The 16,583-nt window shown below is 54.9% G+C and overlaps 2 protein-coding genes across 3 annotated transcripts; both read right to left on the bottom strand.

The window, feature by feature from the left end:
- Positions 1–95: 95 nt before the first annotated feature.
- On the bottom strand, positions 96–8,959 carry Snf8 (SNF8 subunit of ESCRT-II). 2 transcript variants are annotated; one of them, XM_003466884.5, is made up of 8 exons: positions 8,808–8,959; positions 8,442–8,492; positions 6,698–6,836; positions 4,517–4,621; positions 2,481–2,553; positions 1,287–1,428; positions 578–652; positions 96–310 (listed from the first exon to the last, which is right to left on the bottom strand). In XM_003466884.5, the coding sequence occupies exons 1-8, from the start codon at positions 8,859–8,861 to the stop codon at positions 173–175; spliced, it is 777 nt and encodes a 258-aa protein (XP_003466932.1). In that variant the 5' UTR covers positions 8,862–8,959; the 3' UTR covers positions 96–172. The 2 variants fall into 2 exon arrangements, with proteins under 2 accessions (XP_003466932.1, XP_063107472.1); XM_063251402.1 differs by having other exon boundaries at positions 584–652.
- Positions 8,960–12,745: 3,786 nt separating this feature from the next.
- On the bottom strand, positions 12,746–16,333 carry Gip (gastric inhibitory polypeptide). The gene is made up of 6 exons (XM_063249715.1): positions 16,220–16,333; positions 15,617–15,713; positions 14,701–14,841; positions 14,132–14,221; positions 13,692–13,778; positions 12,746–12,856 (listed from the first exon to the last, which is right to left on the bottom strand). The coding sequence occupies exons 2-6, from the start codon at positions 15,694–15,696 to the stop codon at positions 12,847–12,849; spliced, it is 408 nt and encodes a 135-aa protein (XP_063105785.1). The 5' UTR covers positions 15,697–15,713; positions 16,220–16,333; the 3' UTR covers positions 12,746–12,846.
- Positions 16,334–16,583: the final 250 nt, after the last annotated feature.

Genomic DNA, 16,583 nt, shown 5'->3' with positions numbered 1-16,583 from the left:
TGTGGCCCCACAGACCACTTGGGTACAAAGCAGTGACCCTGCTTCCCCAGGGTCCAGGGGCAGGGACGGCGCTTTGAAAAAATAAAAGAATGGGACGAGAAAGAAAAACTTGCAACTTTATTTTCTATAAACAAGTGTGTCCGGGCCTCACCCCACGGGAGGGAGGCCAGGGTCAGGGCAGCGCCTCGCGGGCCTCCTCGGCCGTGATCTCCTGCGAGTAGAGGTCCGTGAAGAGCGCGGGCAGCCAGTAGTGTGCCTCGCCGGCAGCCTGCAGGTCCAGCCAGGCCAGCCCCTCCTTGAGCAGGTGCTCCTGGGGGAACAGCAGGGTAAGCAGGCGCCGTGACCCCACGGCACTGCCAGGCCAAGCAGTGGCTCTGGAGCAGCAGCACGCACCATGTGGCCGCCCCCACCCTCCCCTGGTGACACACAGCAGCGGTGTCCCGGGCAGGAGGTTCCCACTCACACAGCCACCCCACTCTGTCCTGTCCGGAAAGCACCCAGGGGGCTCCACCCCTGCACAATTTCTCAAGGCGCAGTAGGGGGAGTAGGGACCTGGCCAGGCTGGGTCCCCACCTACCAGCACCTGGCGTGCGCGTTCCTTCTCCCACCGGAGGCTGGCCTGGATCTCACTGACTGTCACGTACCCGTTTTTCTGGAGGGAGAAAGGATGGGGGCTGAGTGAGTCGGGTGCTCAGGGCCACCTGGGAACAGTAATGTGTCCCCATGGGAGCAAGAACCACCACAGGGCCAGGCTGGGGTGGGGGCACAGGGGCAGGTGTCCAAGGCCCCATAGGACGCAGAGCGCATGTGGGACGCCAGGTGCTCAGAGCCAGCTGCCCCGCCAAGGAGGGCCATGCTGGCCTACCACCCAAGGGCACCTCTTTCAGCTTTAATGCCAGAATTAAATGGTGGAATGTCCCCCTGAACACCTTGCTGTGGAGACCACAGTACATGCTGAGGGCTGGGCACTGGTGAACACAATCATCTTTTTGGGGGACTATTGTTCTATTCTGATTTCCAGGTTTTTTTGAGCCAGGGTCTTGCCAGGTAGTTCAGGCTGGCCTCCACCTCACTTTGTAGCCCAGGCTGGCTTTGAACTAAGGGTGATCTTCCTGCCTCAGCCTCCCAAGTACTGGATCAGAGACATGCGCTACCATGTAGAGCACAAAACTTGAATCCCAGCGTGGTTTAAAGAAGCCATCAGAAGGCAGCCTCCCCCGGAAGCCTCGCAGGCCATCTGCAGGCCCAGCCCCCTGCCCATGGCCCCAGCCCCCTGACCACCCTACCTCCGCCAGCTGCAGCACCACAGTGTGGTCCATGTTGAGCTCGGCAGGCACGGACTGGATGAGGTAGGTGCCGCCCACCGGGATGATGCCGAAGCCTGTGCCCAGTGCCTTGAGCTTCTTGATGGCCCTGATGAGGTCGTCTCTGTAGGACGAAGTACCATGTCAGGTTCTGGCAGGTCCCCCCCAGTGACAACGAAGACTGCCTCAGCTCTGCCCGCAGCCACCAAGGACGCATCCCAAAGACAACCTGGCACTTGGCATATTCCCGGCATGATGAGAAGGTGTGGCTCAGTGCCAGGACCCCATCCAGGTGCCACCAAAGAGAAGGCACCAGATAGTGCCCAGATGGTTGCCTGGACGGTGGCCAGAGGCGGTGGGCCACGCAGGAAACATGGCAGGGCCACCGTGGGTTCTGAGTCCCCACCTCTTCCTGTGCACAGTCTACACTCGGGGACAGAAGCCCAGGCTGGGCTCCACTGTGCCATCCCCTGCCCCAGCCTCAGATTGGCTCTATTCCGCTTTGAAACCAATCAGGTGGCCTGGCTGGTGACCACATTCTGAAACTCAAGCCCCCACTAGCAGATTGTTTTATTTCTTCAGTGCGCTTTCAAGAGTAAAAGCAAATGAATACAATAGCCTGTGGCGCATACCCAGCCACGGGTTTTCAGCCTTGGCAAAGCCCAGGTGCCCCAGCCAGGGACGGGCTGCTGCGGAGACAGCAGGGCTTGTGGCAACCCCGAGCAATTCCAGGCCAGCACCCTTGCTGAGGAAGCAACCTGCAGCAAGGCTGTTTTTTTTGGTGGGGGGAAGGTGTACCAGAATTCTAACTCGGGAGTTTAAACTTGCCAGGCAGGTGCCATGCTGCCTAGCGGTACCCCCGGCATGGGCCACTGATCTTGTTTGTCAGAGTGTTGTTTTTCTTTCAGAGACGGGATCTCACTATGTATTCCAGATAGGCTTTGAGTTCACTGTGTAGCCGAGGCTGGCCTCAAATTTGCAGCAGTCCTCCTGCCTCAGCCTCCCGAGTGTTGGGATTACAGGCCTGTGCCACCACATCTGAGTTTAAAGATCTCTTTCTAGGCTGGGGATACAGCTCAGCAGCACAGCACCTGCCAGGTAAGTGCAAGGTCATGAGTTCGAAGTACCAAAAAAACCTTCTTTCTCTACTGCAAGGGCTTAGACAGTGAGACCTACTGGCTGACATCCTGTGCAAACTTGCCCCGGCCCTTTAACACCTGCTGGTGCAGCTCCTCCAGCATTATCAGCCCTGTCAAGAGAAAGGGAGAGCAAAGGAGATTAACTTCATGCACTTTTGCATCTTTTTTCTACGCTACTGAGGACGAAACCCAGGGCCTTCATACTGAGCTACATACTGAACTCTTTTTTTCAAGAAAGAAAAATTTTATTGTTTGACAGCTCTCCCTAAGTTGCTGAGTTGCTCAGACCAGGCTCCTAGTTGCAGTCCTCCTGCCTCAGCCTCCCAGTGCTGGCATTAGAGGCTTGTGCTACTGTGCTCAGCCTGCAGGTATGTTAACATGCTCACTGCTCTACCTGCTTTTTTATAAACTAACTGGGTCCACAACTGAACATTCAGAACTTTCAGAACGTCACAAGAGGGAGACCCAGAAAAACTGGAAAACTTCTGCCTAAGATTAAAACAGTAAGGGGCTGGGGATTTAGCTCAGCGGCATAAGCGCCTGCCTTGCAAGCAGGTAGTCGTGAGTTCAATCCCCAGTACCGATAAAAAGGAAAAAGACAAAAAAAACAGTATTACAATATTACCCGAGGAGCTATCCACACAGGGGTGTTTTTTTTTCCTTGAGACACAGTCTCACTGTGCAGTTCAGGCAGGCCCTGCACCCCCAGCGACCCTCCTGACTCAGCCTCCCGAGTGCTAGGCTGACAGGTGTGCGTCACCTTTCCATTGGTGCACATTCACATTAGTGGCATGCACGTCCCTGGTGTGGAGCAGCCGCAGACAGCACACTGCTCCTCCCTTTCACCCCCTTCCCCTTCCCTACTTCCTGTTACCTTTCATTTTGCTCTTTATTTCTAATTTGAATTTCTCATATAAGAAACCAGGCTATATTTAAGCTGTGTCTAACTCTGGTCTCCAGGTGCTTCCATTTTCCTACAAATGGTTCCTTTATCCGCTTTTTTTTTTTTTTTTTTTTTTTTTTTGCGGTACTGGGGATCGAATTCACGAACTCACGCTTGCCAGGCAGGCACTTATGCCGCTGAGCTAAATCCCCAGCCCTCCTTTATCCTTCTTTATGGTAGAGCAGAACTCCACTGTGTCCACCACATTTTCTTCATCCATTCCTCTGCTGATGGACACACAGGCCACTTCCAAGATTTAGCTGTTAGCACTGTGCCGCTATAGACTGGGGGCGGGGGGGGGGGGGTAAGAGGTGCAAGCCGTAATCCCAGCACTCAGGAGGCTGAGGCAAGAGGATTGCCCGGAAGTCAAAACCAGTCTCAGCCACACAGTTAGTTCGAGGTCAGCCTGAACTGTACAGCAGACCCTGTCTCAAGAAAACCAAACACGACCACAGCAGTGAACGCGGGCATGTGGGCTCACTGCAGTGTGGTATCTTTAACTGCTTCAGGGGGACTCCTAGAGGGGGAACACTGGCTCATGTGGAATTCCTAGCTTTCCTTTCTGAGGAGTCTCCATGCGAGTTTCCACAGTGGTCGCACCAGTCTGCACTCCCACGGCAGGGCAGCGGGGCTCCTTCCCCACAGCCCCACCGCAGTTCTGATTTCTCCAGGTTCTTTTTAGGACAAGCAGAATCACAATGTTTTAATTTGCATTTCTTTTTTTTTTTTTTTTTTTTTTTTTTTTTGGTCTTTTTCCTTTTTATTGGTACCGGGGATAGAACTCATGACTGCCTGCTTGCAAGGCAGGCGCTTATCCCCAGCTCCAATTTGCATTTCTCTTAATGGCCAAGGATATGGATCATTTCCAGCCCTCCTGGCTCAGCCTCTGGAGGCGGTGGGGTGGGCCTGACACTCGGCCCCGCCCCAAGCTCCGCCCCGGAAGGAGCAGGGCGGGGCTCCCAGCCGAGATGCGGCGCCCAGATCCTGTGCTGCAAAGGGGCAGCGGCCCTAAGGAAGCAGAAAGGAAGCTCCTGCGCCTGGGTGAAGGCTGCACTCCCCAGGCCGGGCCCTCCTCCCTCCCTCCCCCACTTCCCTCTCCGTCCCTCGTCCCTCGTCTCTCCTTCCCTCACCTCCGTTGCGGTGCCGCAGTGCCAGGCACACTTCGATGATCTGCACGCCCAGCTCATAGTAGAAGTCGCCCACGCCCAGCATCTCTGACCAGAAGCCTTTCCCAGCTGCGGAACAGAAAGCCAGGCCAGGTTATGGCTCCTGAAACCTGTGTGCCTTGGGCACTGGCTGAAAACACCTCTCCCTGGGAGGCCCTGTTGCCCAGCCCAGGGACTGGCTCCCCATGCACCTCAGCTAGGCGCCTGGGATCTGACTGACTCTCAGATGGTCTCCCAGGGTGGACACTGCGAGTCCTCTCCGGAGCTGAGGTCACAGCCCAGCCGGAGGGCACTGGTCACTGAGCCAGAAGATGCCCTGGGTTCCACACCTAGCATGAAGGGAGGACAGGAAAAGAAGAAAAAGCCCTGCATGGTGGCTGACTCTGTAATCCTAGTAGTCAGTCAGGAGGCCGAGGCAGGAGGACTGCCAGGATTGGAAGCCAGCCTTACATAGTTCAAGAACAGCCTGAACTGCATAGGGAGACCCTGCCTCAAAAAGAAGAAGAAAGGAAGGAGCAAAGACGGAAGAGAAGGAAAAGGCTTTTTTATGTGGCTGTGCACACTGAAAAAATGAGTCGTCCTCTCCCTCAGTGACAGCGACAGTGTGGCTAAAACAACGCAGGCTCCGAGTTCCCGAAGCCAAGCTGGACAATGTTCAGGTTTTTCTCCTCTTCTTTTTGTGGTGCTGAGGACTGACCCTTAGCCTTACACATGCTGGGCAGTGCTCTGCCACTGAGTTTCAGCTCTGGCCCGTTTATTTTCTTAATTTATTTATTTTTGAGACATGGCCTCGCTATGTAGCTCAAGCTGCCCTTGAACTCACAGCGATCCTCCTGCCTCAGCCACCCAAGTGCTGGGATTTACTTAAAGCATGGGCTACCACAACTGCCTATTCTTAATTTTTTCCCCCCTCTAAGGATTGAAGCCAGGGCCTCTGCTCTGAGCAGCACCTCCCCTTATTCTGAGACAGGTCTCACCATGTCACTAAATTGCCCAGGCAGGGTGTGAACTTTTGGCCCTTCTGCCTCAGCCTCCCAATGCTGACACCACCACGCCTGCTGTCCCGAGACAGTCTCCGTGGGCTGGCCTCATACTTGCCTCTCAAGCCTCCCAAGCAGTGGGACCTGGGTGGTGCCCACCACACTCGTGACTGTAGTTCCATTAAATGGAAAAATGTACGTCGGAGAAAAGTTCATCACAATCCCAAGGGCCTAGAACTGTAAGCCAAGTGTCTACAACATGCACGGATGCTCCTCACAAGACAGCAGGGTTATACTACAGCAAATCCACCATCAACTGACCACACTATGCCAATGAGTTTAAGGAACTGGGCGTCACTGGGCATGGTGGTACCTTTGCTCCCAGCACTGGAGGCTGAGGCAGGAGAACTGCCATAAGTTTGAGCCCAGCCTGGGCCACACGTGATACCCAGTCTCAATAAATCAAAAACTAAAAAGTGCATTTATATGCCTAATCCAAAGACTGTCACAGATTAGCCTAACAGTCTGCTATGGGGAGTGATGACCCTGAAGCTGAGCTGTCACAAGAGAAAAGTCACAGCACAGAAAAAACAGAGACTGAAAATTCAAGTACGTGTTTTAGTGAATGCCATCTGTCTTTGAGACAGGCTCCTGCCATGTTGTCACAAGTGGCCTGGAACACAGAATCCTCCTGCCTCAGCCTCCCAAGTAGGAGGAGGTGCGGGCCTGTACTGCTGCACCCCACTGACCATTGCTTTTGCGGCATCACAAAGCGGAGCTATTGTGGGTCGGGTCCATCTGTCTCATGCTGTGGGCAGCACTCACCTCTGGAATTAGTGCACAAGGCCAGGATATGCACTCTCCCTCTGTGCACCGCGCTTTGTTGACTGACTGCATGACCACACTATTTTCACACCAGCATTAAGGTGAAAGGCGGGCACAGTGGTGCACACCTGTAATCCAGGCACTGAGAGGCCAGGGCAGAAGATGCTGCCTCAAAACAACTTAAAAAGGGCTGGGGATATAGCTCAGTGCCAAGAGCCAGCCTGGGGCCATCCCACAACTGTGTGGCACCCTGCATCTGCCCCTTCACGCTGGGAACAGCAGACACCCCTCCAGCAGGGATGGCAGAGGTGGACACGGAGCCCCGAGGACATCTCCTTACAGGCCAGGGGGTCCACCCCGATGGTGGCGCACATGTCCTGGAACTGCACACGGAACTCGGGGTTCTTCCGGATCTCCTGCTTGTGCTTGCTGGCGAACTCCTCCAGGTTGGTCTTGAACATGTCCAGCTGCTTCGACATCTGGGGGACAGACAGCGAGGGGGTCAGAGCTGGGCTCTCCCTACCAGGCTGTGCCCGGCAGGAATGCAGGGTTGCTCTGCCCCCTCCATTCTGAAACTGGCCCTGTCCTAAAAGGCTTCCCATAACCTCATGCACGTTTAGTCTAGTGCTTCTCTTCTTTTTCTCAGAAAACCTTTTTTTTAAAAAATAGAACTAGGAGCCGGTGTGGTGGTCCATGCCTGTAATCCCAGCACTCAGGAGATGGAGGCAGGAAGATCTGGAATTCAAGTTTGCATGGACTATAATCTTACATAAAAAGTTGTTTTTACTTTAAGATAAAGGTCCTGCTAAACTGCTTAGCCAGATCAAACTTGCAATCCTCCCTCCTTGCCTCCCAAAGTGTGCAGGGTACACCTGAGATGACAGGTGTGTGCCACTGTGCCCAGCTCAAAAACTGCTTTTAGCTAGGCACAGTGGTGCCTATTGGTAGCCCCAGCACACTGGAAGGCTAAGGAAGGAGGATCCCAAATTCCAACCCAGCCTGGGTGACTAGTGGCTTAGCAAGCTCTGCCTCAATATAAAAACCAAAGAGGATGCAGCTCAGTGCCAAGGTTCTGGGTTCCATCCCCTGGGGCTGGGGATGTTGAAGAAGGAAAGGCAGTAATTCAGTGGCAGGCTCTTATTCGGCTGAGCTAAATTGACTGGCCTATGTCTCAGTGTCTTTAAACAGGCCCATGCTTTACTACCCCATGAGTCTTCTCAATGCAATGCTATTCTCAGATAACTAGTACTGTTTATTGGGAATCTCTTTCTTAGGGTGCCACGGATTAAACTCAGGACCATTGCACTGAGCTACATCTAGTGCCCTGGCCCCTTTTTGGAGACAAGGTCTTGCTAAGTTGCCCAGGATGGACTCAAACCTATAATTCTCCTGTGGTGCACCCGTTTAATCCCAGTACTCAAGAGGCTGAGGCAGGAGGATTTTCACGAGTTTGTGGCCAGCTAGACTTAATAGTGATTTCAAGATCAACCTAAACTAGATAGCAACACTGTGTCTCAAACACCCCATCCCCTGATTAAAAAATAGTAACCCTGCAGTCTTCCTGCCTCAGTCCTGGGCCTAACAGGTGTGCGTCACCACACCTGGTTCATCTTTAACTTAGGCTGACACAGGATGGGAAAAATCAGCATACAAAGGAACTGGATACAGGACACAGGCTGGAGATGGAGACCCCGTTAAGAGTTTTTGCAGGGGGGCTGGGGATTTAGCTCAGCGGCATAAGCGCCTGCTTTGCAAGCAGGCAGTCATGAGTTCGATCCCTGGTACCGATAAAAAGGAAAACAACAACAACAACCAAAAAGAGTTTTTGCAGGTGGGAGGCCCTGAGTTCAATCCCCAGCAAGACATAAGAAAACGAAAGCCGGGAGGTCAAGAGGGATGAAACACGGTAAGTGTCCAGGACTGTATGAGCACGTAGTCATTCACCGATGCCAGCTAACAGCAGCACCGCATGGAACCCGCAGCGGCCCTGAAGTCGGGATTTGGCAGATTCCTGTGCTTTCAGTTCAGTCCACACAGCCTCGTTTATGCCGAAGCCCTGGGTCTCCCTTCCTGCCGTCACTCACCTGGTTCAGCTGGTCCTCGGCCAGGACGGTCCCCCGCTCCTTATACTTGGCCTGTGGACAGAGACTCGCGTGAGTGACAGCGGGCGCTGGGGGTCCCCCCTTTGTGACCGCGTCTGAAGGGAGGAGGGGAACGTGTCTCTTAAGTTTCCTTTTTCTGCGTGACGAAGGACAAGGTGAGGGAGACGCCTCGTCTGCTGTCAAGTCTGGGATAGGAGTAAGGGGCGCAGGGTCTGAGGATGCTGCCACTCCGATCACCAGGAGCAGAGACACTCAGAGCCCGCGTCCCGAAGCCCGAGTCAGGGTGCAGAGCTCGGCTGCACGGCTTCCGTCTCGCGGCAGGGGGCGGGAGCCGCCGGCCGCCCTCACCTCCGCAAGCTTCTTCTTGGCGATGGCGCCAGCTCCCACCCCGCGACGGTGCATCCCCGTCCTGGCCCGCGGGCCGCCCCGCAACGGGACCCCGACTCTTCCAGCCCTGGTTCCGCCGCGGTTCCCAACCCGGAAATCCTGGTTATACGTCATCAGCGCGCACCGGAAGTCACGCGTCGCGTTTCCGGTCTCGGGCTGATGGGTTCCTAGAGCAACGGCCCGGCCTTTCGCTGATGAACGAGATCTGAGCAGCCCCGGTGGCGCGGAGGGTGCGCAGCAGGGCTGCGATCCCGGCGCTCATTGCCTGGCGCGGAGTCGCAGACCCTCGCCGCTATCGTGCGGCTCCACTCATCCTGCCCGCTTCGGTGCTTCGGCCGGGTGAACAGATGTCTCCTGACCGCCTAGATCCGGACAAGCCTGGCCATCAAAGAACAAAAGTCATGTTGTCCCTTCGACACATTCTAGCCTTTTGGGTTTTTTGTTTTTGAGATCAGGTCTATGTAGCTCTGACTGGTCTTGAACTCACGATTTAGGACAATCCTGCTTCGGCCTCCGAGTGCAGGGATTACAGGCATGTAACACTATGCCTGGGTTTGTTTTCTTATTTTAGTTCATTGGAGCCTCTTAAACACACTCATACACCCTAACCTCCAATAGAACAATCTACCACTTGCTATGCAAATCAAGCGTCCCAATCAAAAGAAAAAAATGCAGAAATATTAATTTGCTTTATTTTCAATTCTTGAGTCAGGCAACTATTCATCCCAGAAAGTCCAAAAACTGTTGATGGCAGCATGCTGGGAACAAACCTGAGCCTTGATGGTCACACTTACAGAGTTAAAGACAGAAAGTCCTGAATACAGCAGAAGCAGAAAACAGATTAGTCGTTTCCAAGTTACAGTCCTTGTAAAGTGGGGGCAGAGAGACAGAATAATAGGCAGAGAACTGATTGGTTAACATCGGGTTATTTCAGGTTACCTTTTAGTGTTAAAGATGAGGGTGGGGGAACTTTGATATCACCCCAACAGAAACAGGCCTGTTTGAGAATATCCCTCTAATCATGGCATCCCGGAAGGTCAAATGAATGGCTTAGTTTGCTGGGCCTGGTAGTGCGCACCTTCAATCTTAGTACTTGGGAATCTGAGGTAGGAGAATAACTTCCAGTGTCAGGTCAGCCTGGGCTACATAGGGACACCCTGTCTCAAAAAAATAAACCAAAGCCAGGTGTGGTGGTGCATGCCGGTAATCTCACCACTCAGGGGAATGGGACAGAAGGATCTTTGCAAGCTTCAGACCAGCCTGGGTTGCAAAGTGAGCTCAAGGCCAGCCTGAGCAGCATAGGGAGACCCTGTTGCCAAAAAACAAAAACAAAAACAAAAAAACCCTTAGCATCAACTTAGCGATGTGGCATTTCGTGGTGACTCCAGTGTGATTTTTAACTTGGTGTGTTGGGATCTGATGCAGGAACTGAGGTCCAAACCCTGACCACTGTGATCCCCGATGCACTGACTTCACAGTCTCTCTACACTCTCCTGGACACTACAGCCGGCTCCTAAGGTGCTCACCTCCTCTAGACAAACCCCTTTCCTTGTAAGGATGGCAGATTGAACTGTTCACACTCACCAGGCTCACAACTCCCTGCACAAGGCCCAGATTCAGGCCCTTCTGCTCCCTTTGGGTTTTCAGAGGGAAGTTTGCTGACTGACTGACTGATGATTCACCGGAAAGTTCCCGGCTAGAAAGAAAGAGTCTGGTTTGTAGCCTGGGTCATGGTGTAATTCCTGTCTCTGACTCTAATTTCGAATTCCTGTCCTGTCTCTAATTTCGAATTCCCAGTGGTTCCCAACCAGGTCACAGGATTCCAGATGCATCCGCAATGGCGCCTAGGCCTCTGCTCCACTCACCCCGGAAGGCTGGGGATCCGGGATGGTCTCCCTCCCTCCCAAGGACTTGCTGACCTTGTGGGAGAGTAGCTCATCCTGGGTGGGCTTTTAATTTCCTACCTCTTGGAGCCTCCCAAGTGTTTAATGTATTCTTTTTCTGTTTATTTTTTGAGTCAGGCAGGGTCTCATTAGAACTCACAGTGATCCTCCTGCCTCAGCCTCCCCAGTGCTGGGATGACAGGCATGTGTCAGCATGTCAGGGTGATGGCTGTTATTATGGTATTTGAAGGGGTTATCATGAAACCTTAAAGAGGATTATGAGGGTTTTTTTTTTTTTTTACTGTTTTGGGGAGGGTCAAACCCAGAATCCACTAAAATGCTCAGACTAGACTGCATTCCTGCCTCAGCCTCCCAAGCGCTGAGATTTCTGGCATGCACCACCATGTCTAACTCTAATTTTCTTTGGCCAAGAGAAATATGAAGTTTCCAAAATGCTTTTCTCAATGCCCAGCTCACAGTAGTGAGACCACAGTGTCAATGTCAGGGACAAGGGCACCAGCCCTTTCTGTTTCACTGACAACACCCCTCTGACCATAAAATTCCAGAAGCATCAATTTAAACTTCAGTTCTGTTAGAATTGCTAGAATTTTTTATTTTTTTAATTTTTAAATTTTTTTTTGCAGGGAGTCTTTTTTAAACTTTTTTTTTTTTTTTTTTTTTTTTTTTTGTCTTTTTGCTTTTTATCGGTACCAGGGATTGAACTCACGACTAGCTGCTTGCAAGGCAGGCGCTTATGCCGCTGAGCTAAATCCCCAGCCCCGGGGAGTCTTTTTTGAGACAGGGCCTCACTATGCAGCTCAGGCTGGCCTTGAGCTCATTTTGTAGCCCAGGCTGGCCTTGCACCCACAAAGATCCTCCTGTCTCAGCCTCCCAAGTACTGAGATCACAGGTGTGCAGCACCACGCCCAGTCTGGAATGTATTTTCTTATTTATTCATTTATGATACTGGGGATTGATTCCAGAGCTTTCACTTTGATTACACCTCCAATCTGTTTTGTTTGCTTTGAGCCAGAGCTCTCACCAGATCATTTGGTTGCTAGTTGCACAGTTTGAGCTCAGAAAAAAAAATTTTTTTTGGTTGAGCTCGAATTTTTGATCCTCCTGTCTCAGCTTCCCAAATGCTGGGCTACTGGCCTGCACCGCCTCACCTAGTTTATCCTATTTTTAAAAATTCATTTCTCAGGGGGCTGGGGATTTAGCTCAGCGGCATAAGCACCTGCCTTGCAAGCAGGGGGTCGTGAGTTCGATCCCCGATACCGATAAAAAGTTTTTAAAAAATTCATTTCTCAGACAAGCGTGGTGGCACACACCTGTGCGCCTCTCAACCTGTGAAGCTGAGGCACGAAGATCACAAGTTTAAAGCCGGCCAGGGCTACACAGCCACTGGGTCTGGAATTTAACTCTGGTTTGGACCGCTAGGGGAAGCTCTGCTCCCAAACACACAGCGCTAACACAGCAGGGGCCTCAGGAATAATGCCCATTTCACAGACGATAAACGGAGGCCCCCAGTGAGAAAGTGACAGGCGGGGCAGAGCGAGGAAGCGGTGGGACCCCAGGCACGTAAGAGTTTGATGGATTGAATCGGATGGGGGCGGGGGCGGCGCCAGGCCGATTGCGCAGGCGCAGGAAGAGCCTCCCGGAACGCGGGGAGGGGTGCCCTGCCACGAGCTGCCTGCTGCGTGGGGAGGGCTTTGGCTGCTGTGGACCAAGTGTGGACTTTAGGCGGCTGCCCCCTTCCCATAACCCGCTATTGCTACCAGGTCAGATCCTCCATTGTGTAAAACCCAGAGATAGCCTGGGAGCCGCTCTTCCCCTCCCTTCAGCCCATTCATCTCAGTAGATCCTCCTGTCTCAGCCTTCTGAGTGCTGGACTCATAGCATCTCCAGTCCTACGCGACCCTCTCCTTTGGGAGAGGCAAGCACAGGCAGATACCCACACACAGGACCTGTGCTCGCTTCTCAGGGGTCGGAATAAACTCTGGGTGGACACCAAGATTTATTGCAGCGGATTCTTTATTGGCCTGACTTGTGTCTTGAAATGGAAGCCGGGGGTGGGCACGCGCAGGGCGGAGTCCAGCTGGAGCTGGGCTGGGTCATCACTGAGACCTGGGCCGCAGGGAAAAGGAGGAGAGGGGCATCATCCCCAGGAGTTGGAGTCCAGCAGGTACAGCACAAACTGGCCAGATCCGGCCTCCACCCCCTCGCCCCCACAGCAAAATCCCTAAGGCTTGCAGGTGCCATGCCAGCACCATGGGAGGCTGAGGCAGAAGAATCACAAGTTCCAGCAGGGCCCAGCAAACTTAGGGAAACTGCCTCCAAAAAGAGAAAGACCTGGAGCGTAGCTCAGGGCAACACCTGCCTGGTGCCACCAAAAAAAGAAGCCAAATGTGACCCAGCTTCTGTGCATCAGCTTCTGTATGTTGGAGGGGTGTCCTGTTACACTTCACCAGTGACCATGGAGCTGGGCGGTGGGCCTAAAGCAGGGCCATGAGCCCCCAACTGCAGGGATCCCCACGGTCCAGATGGGACACCAGGGATGGGCAGGGGAACTCGGGGAGGACAGGTGATAGGAAGCTGAAGGGAGGGAAGCTGAACTCCTTTCTCTAAGCCCCATGCCATGGTTGTGGTGCATGCCTTTCATCCCAGCACTTGGGAGGCTGAGGCAGGAGGATCTTTGTGAGTTCAAGGCCAGCCTGGGCACCATAGGGAGACCCTGTCTAAAAAGAAAAGAAAAGAAAGGAAGGAAGGAAAGAAAGAAAAGCCAAGTAATCTGCTCATGTGTGTTGAGCAAAGGTCCAAATAAGGCTGGCTTGCTACTTGGTGGCTGGAGGACACCCAGCGCCTGCAGGGCCCAGCCCATCTCTGTGGGCACAGGGGTGGCCAACATCCACCCACTGAAGCCCAGGTTTAGCCAGGGGCCCCTCACAGAGCCCCTGCCCACCTGAGGTGGCACAGCTCCGCCCACTCCACCATCCGGGCCAGCAGCTCGGGCACCAGCAGCTCCTGCAGCAGGTCCGAGTCCTGGGGCCTGGGAGGGCACAGAGAGTCAGCGCAGGTGCCTGCAGAGCCGAGCCTCGCCCAGAGCAGGAGTGGGGTCTGACACCAAGAGACTGGCGAGATGGGGTGGCCGCGGCCTCTGGGTTCCCTGAGCTCTCAGATTTTGGGGGCCTGGGCTTTTCAGCACAGCCAAACCAACGAGAGAGCAGAGCATAGTCACACACGCCTGTCCTCCCAGCATTCGGGAGGCTGAGGCAGGAGGATCACACAAGCCTGGGTTAAGAGTGAGATCAAGGCCAGCCTGAACTACAGAATGGCCTGCTCTGCAGTGTGGCAAGCAGAGTGACAGATGCCAGGCAGCTCCCTGCTCGCACGGGGTCTCACCTCTGCGGCTCTGAGGGCCCCTGCCTCTCCTGAGATGGCCTGGACAGCTCCGGGTTGTGGGTGTCCCTCTGAGTGAGGTTGTGACTCCAGCTGGAGGAGATAAATGAGGCCTGAGAGGGAGGGGGAGGTTTTGCCCCATCTGGGAACAGTGGGATCTTTTGCCACCAGGACCCTCGCGCTGAGAACGCCTCTCTCTCCACTCCACCTTCTGCAGCCTGTTCTCCTAATCTACCAGGCTGGCCGGGAGGTGGCGCACACCTGTCATCCCCAAACGCGGGAGGCTGAGGCAGGAGGATGGTGGTGAGTTGGGGGCCAGCCTGGGCCACACAAAGAGGCCCTGTCTCAACCTCTCCTCCCCCTAAAAGAGGAGATAATGACAAGGCCAAGCCTCATTCTGGCCTCCACCGCCTGGACTGGGCTCTGGGGTCGGCCCTGTGTGTACCCCATGCTCCCCAGGCAGATAGCCCCAGTTGCTGTGCATGGCACTGCGCAGGCGCTGCTGGAGGGCAGGGTGGGGAGTGGGGGGCGTGGGGGCGTGGGGGCGTGGGGGCGTGGGGGGGGGGACGCACTCGCCCTTCTTCCCCTTCTGTGCCAGCAGCCAGTTGACGAAGTCCTGCTGGCGGATCTTGTCCATGGCGATGCTGTAGTCGCTGATGAAAGTCCCCTCCGCGTACCTGGGGCCTCGGGGGCCGCTGGGCTGGGCCTGGGGTCTGCGGGGCAGCAGGGAAGGGAGAGAGGGGGTCACGGCCCTCTGCGGGGATCCCTGGAGACTGGGGGGAGCAGAGGTCAGCGAGGGAGGGAGGGAGCCAGGGTGTAGCTTGCAGGTGCGCGCGTGCGTGTGTGCGTGCCTGTGCGTGTGTGCGTGCCTGTGCGTGCGTGCGTGCGTGCGCGTTTGCATGTGCGGGCGTTTGCATGTGTGCGTGCGCTTGCGTATGCGTGCATGTGCATGTTTGCCTGTGCGCGCACTCGCTTCTGGTTTCCACGCAGAGGGCCAAGGCCTCGCTCATCCCCAAGGCCTGCGGCCCATGGTGCTTTCCTCCTGCCCTTCCTACTTTAGCGCATATCTGGAAAGCCTGGCGTCCCAGCCCTCTGGAGGCTGAGGCAGGGAGATCTAGGTGAGTTCAAGGCCGGCCTGGATTACACAGCCAGACCTTTGTCAGAGAAACAGGAAGGGAAACGCTGTCTGCAGCCAGGTGTGGTAGTCCATGCCTGTCATCCCAGTGCTCGCGAGGCTGAGTCAGGAGGATCGCTGTGAGTCAGCCTGGGCTCCATAAACAAGTTCAAGGCCAGCTTAAACTACAAGAGGAGACTCTTAGTTCAAAAAATCCCCCCACCCAATAAAAAAAAGAAGGGTGGGGGAGAAGAGTTCTCTGCATCTGTCATCCTTGCACAGGCAGCCGCCTGGGGTTCCTCCCCATCTCTTTCTCCACAGGGCCTGGCTCCCTCCCATTCTTCCTTCCCGGCTCCTGCGTCAGCCACTCCTACCTGGCCTGAGCCTCCCCCTTCTCTCCGAGCCCTGAAGCCAGGAAGAGCAGCAGCAGAGAGCAGATCTTCACGGCCACCATCGCCCAGGGCTTCCGAGCTGCAGGGAGAAAAGGCCCGGAGGAGGGGCAGCTGAGAGGTTGTGACCCGCGGGGCCTCGGCCTTGCTGGGTGCAGAGAAGGGTGATTTAAGAGGCCGGGGTGGCACCTCCAAGAAGATGCAGGTGTGGGCAGCAGAGACCCTGAACAGTGGGCAGCAAGGGTCACGCCCTGCTCCGCCCTGCTGTTTTCTGTCTATGCCAGGGTCTCTCCGTGCAGCTTGGGTCGGCCTTGAGCTCACTATGGAGCCCAGGCTGGCCTCAAACTCCAGGAGGTCCTCCTGCCTCAGCCTCCTTGGTGCTGGCATACCAGACGTGTGCCACCACTCCTGGCTCCTGACTGTGCCCTTCTCCTGCTGGGTCCGCAGCAGGGCAGAGGAGCAGAGGGGAACCTGCCCCGCAGCCCTGCCCACTGAGGCCATGGGCTCTGGAGAGGTGCAGTCCAGACCCGCCTTCCCAAGGGCCCAGCAGCTCCGTAGCCCTGACCACCCCATCCACCTCTGTCTCACCGCACTCTCTGCTCTTCCAGAAGGACAGGCTGGGTCCCTTCTTGGTCCCCTCTATCCCTGCCACTTTATACCCCAGCTTCTGGCCCGCTTGCCCTGATCCAGTCTTATCTAGCATTACCGCCACATTAGATCTGGGTACACACGTGGCCGCGCCTCCCCACCACCCACACTAAGTGGTGATTAACATTTGGGTATCTCTGCCTGCAATCTGGGCCAGTGCCTCGACCCCACCCAGGGCACAGGGCCACTGGGAGCCTCTCTCCCCACTTCCTGTCTGCTGCCTGGGCCCTGATGAGTGGGGCAGGACATGGACAAGGAGGCTGGCCCTGCGTTGGGAGGAGAACGGGTCACAGTCGTCTAAGTG

Source organism: Cavia porcellus, unplaced genomic scaffold, assembly GCF_034190915.1.
Source record: "Cavia porcellus strain 051 isolate PalLab524CR breed Dunkin Hartley unplaced genomic scaffold, mCavPor4.1 scaffold_6, whole genome shotgun sequence".
NCBI classification, from domain to species: domain Eukaryota; kingdom Metazoa; phylum Chordata; class Mammalia; order Rodentia; family Caviidae; genus Cavia; species Cavia porcellus.
Note: the sequence above shows the minus strand (reverse complement) of the source record. Positions and strands in the feature narration are given on the sequence as shown.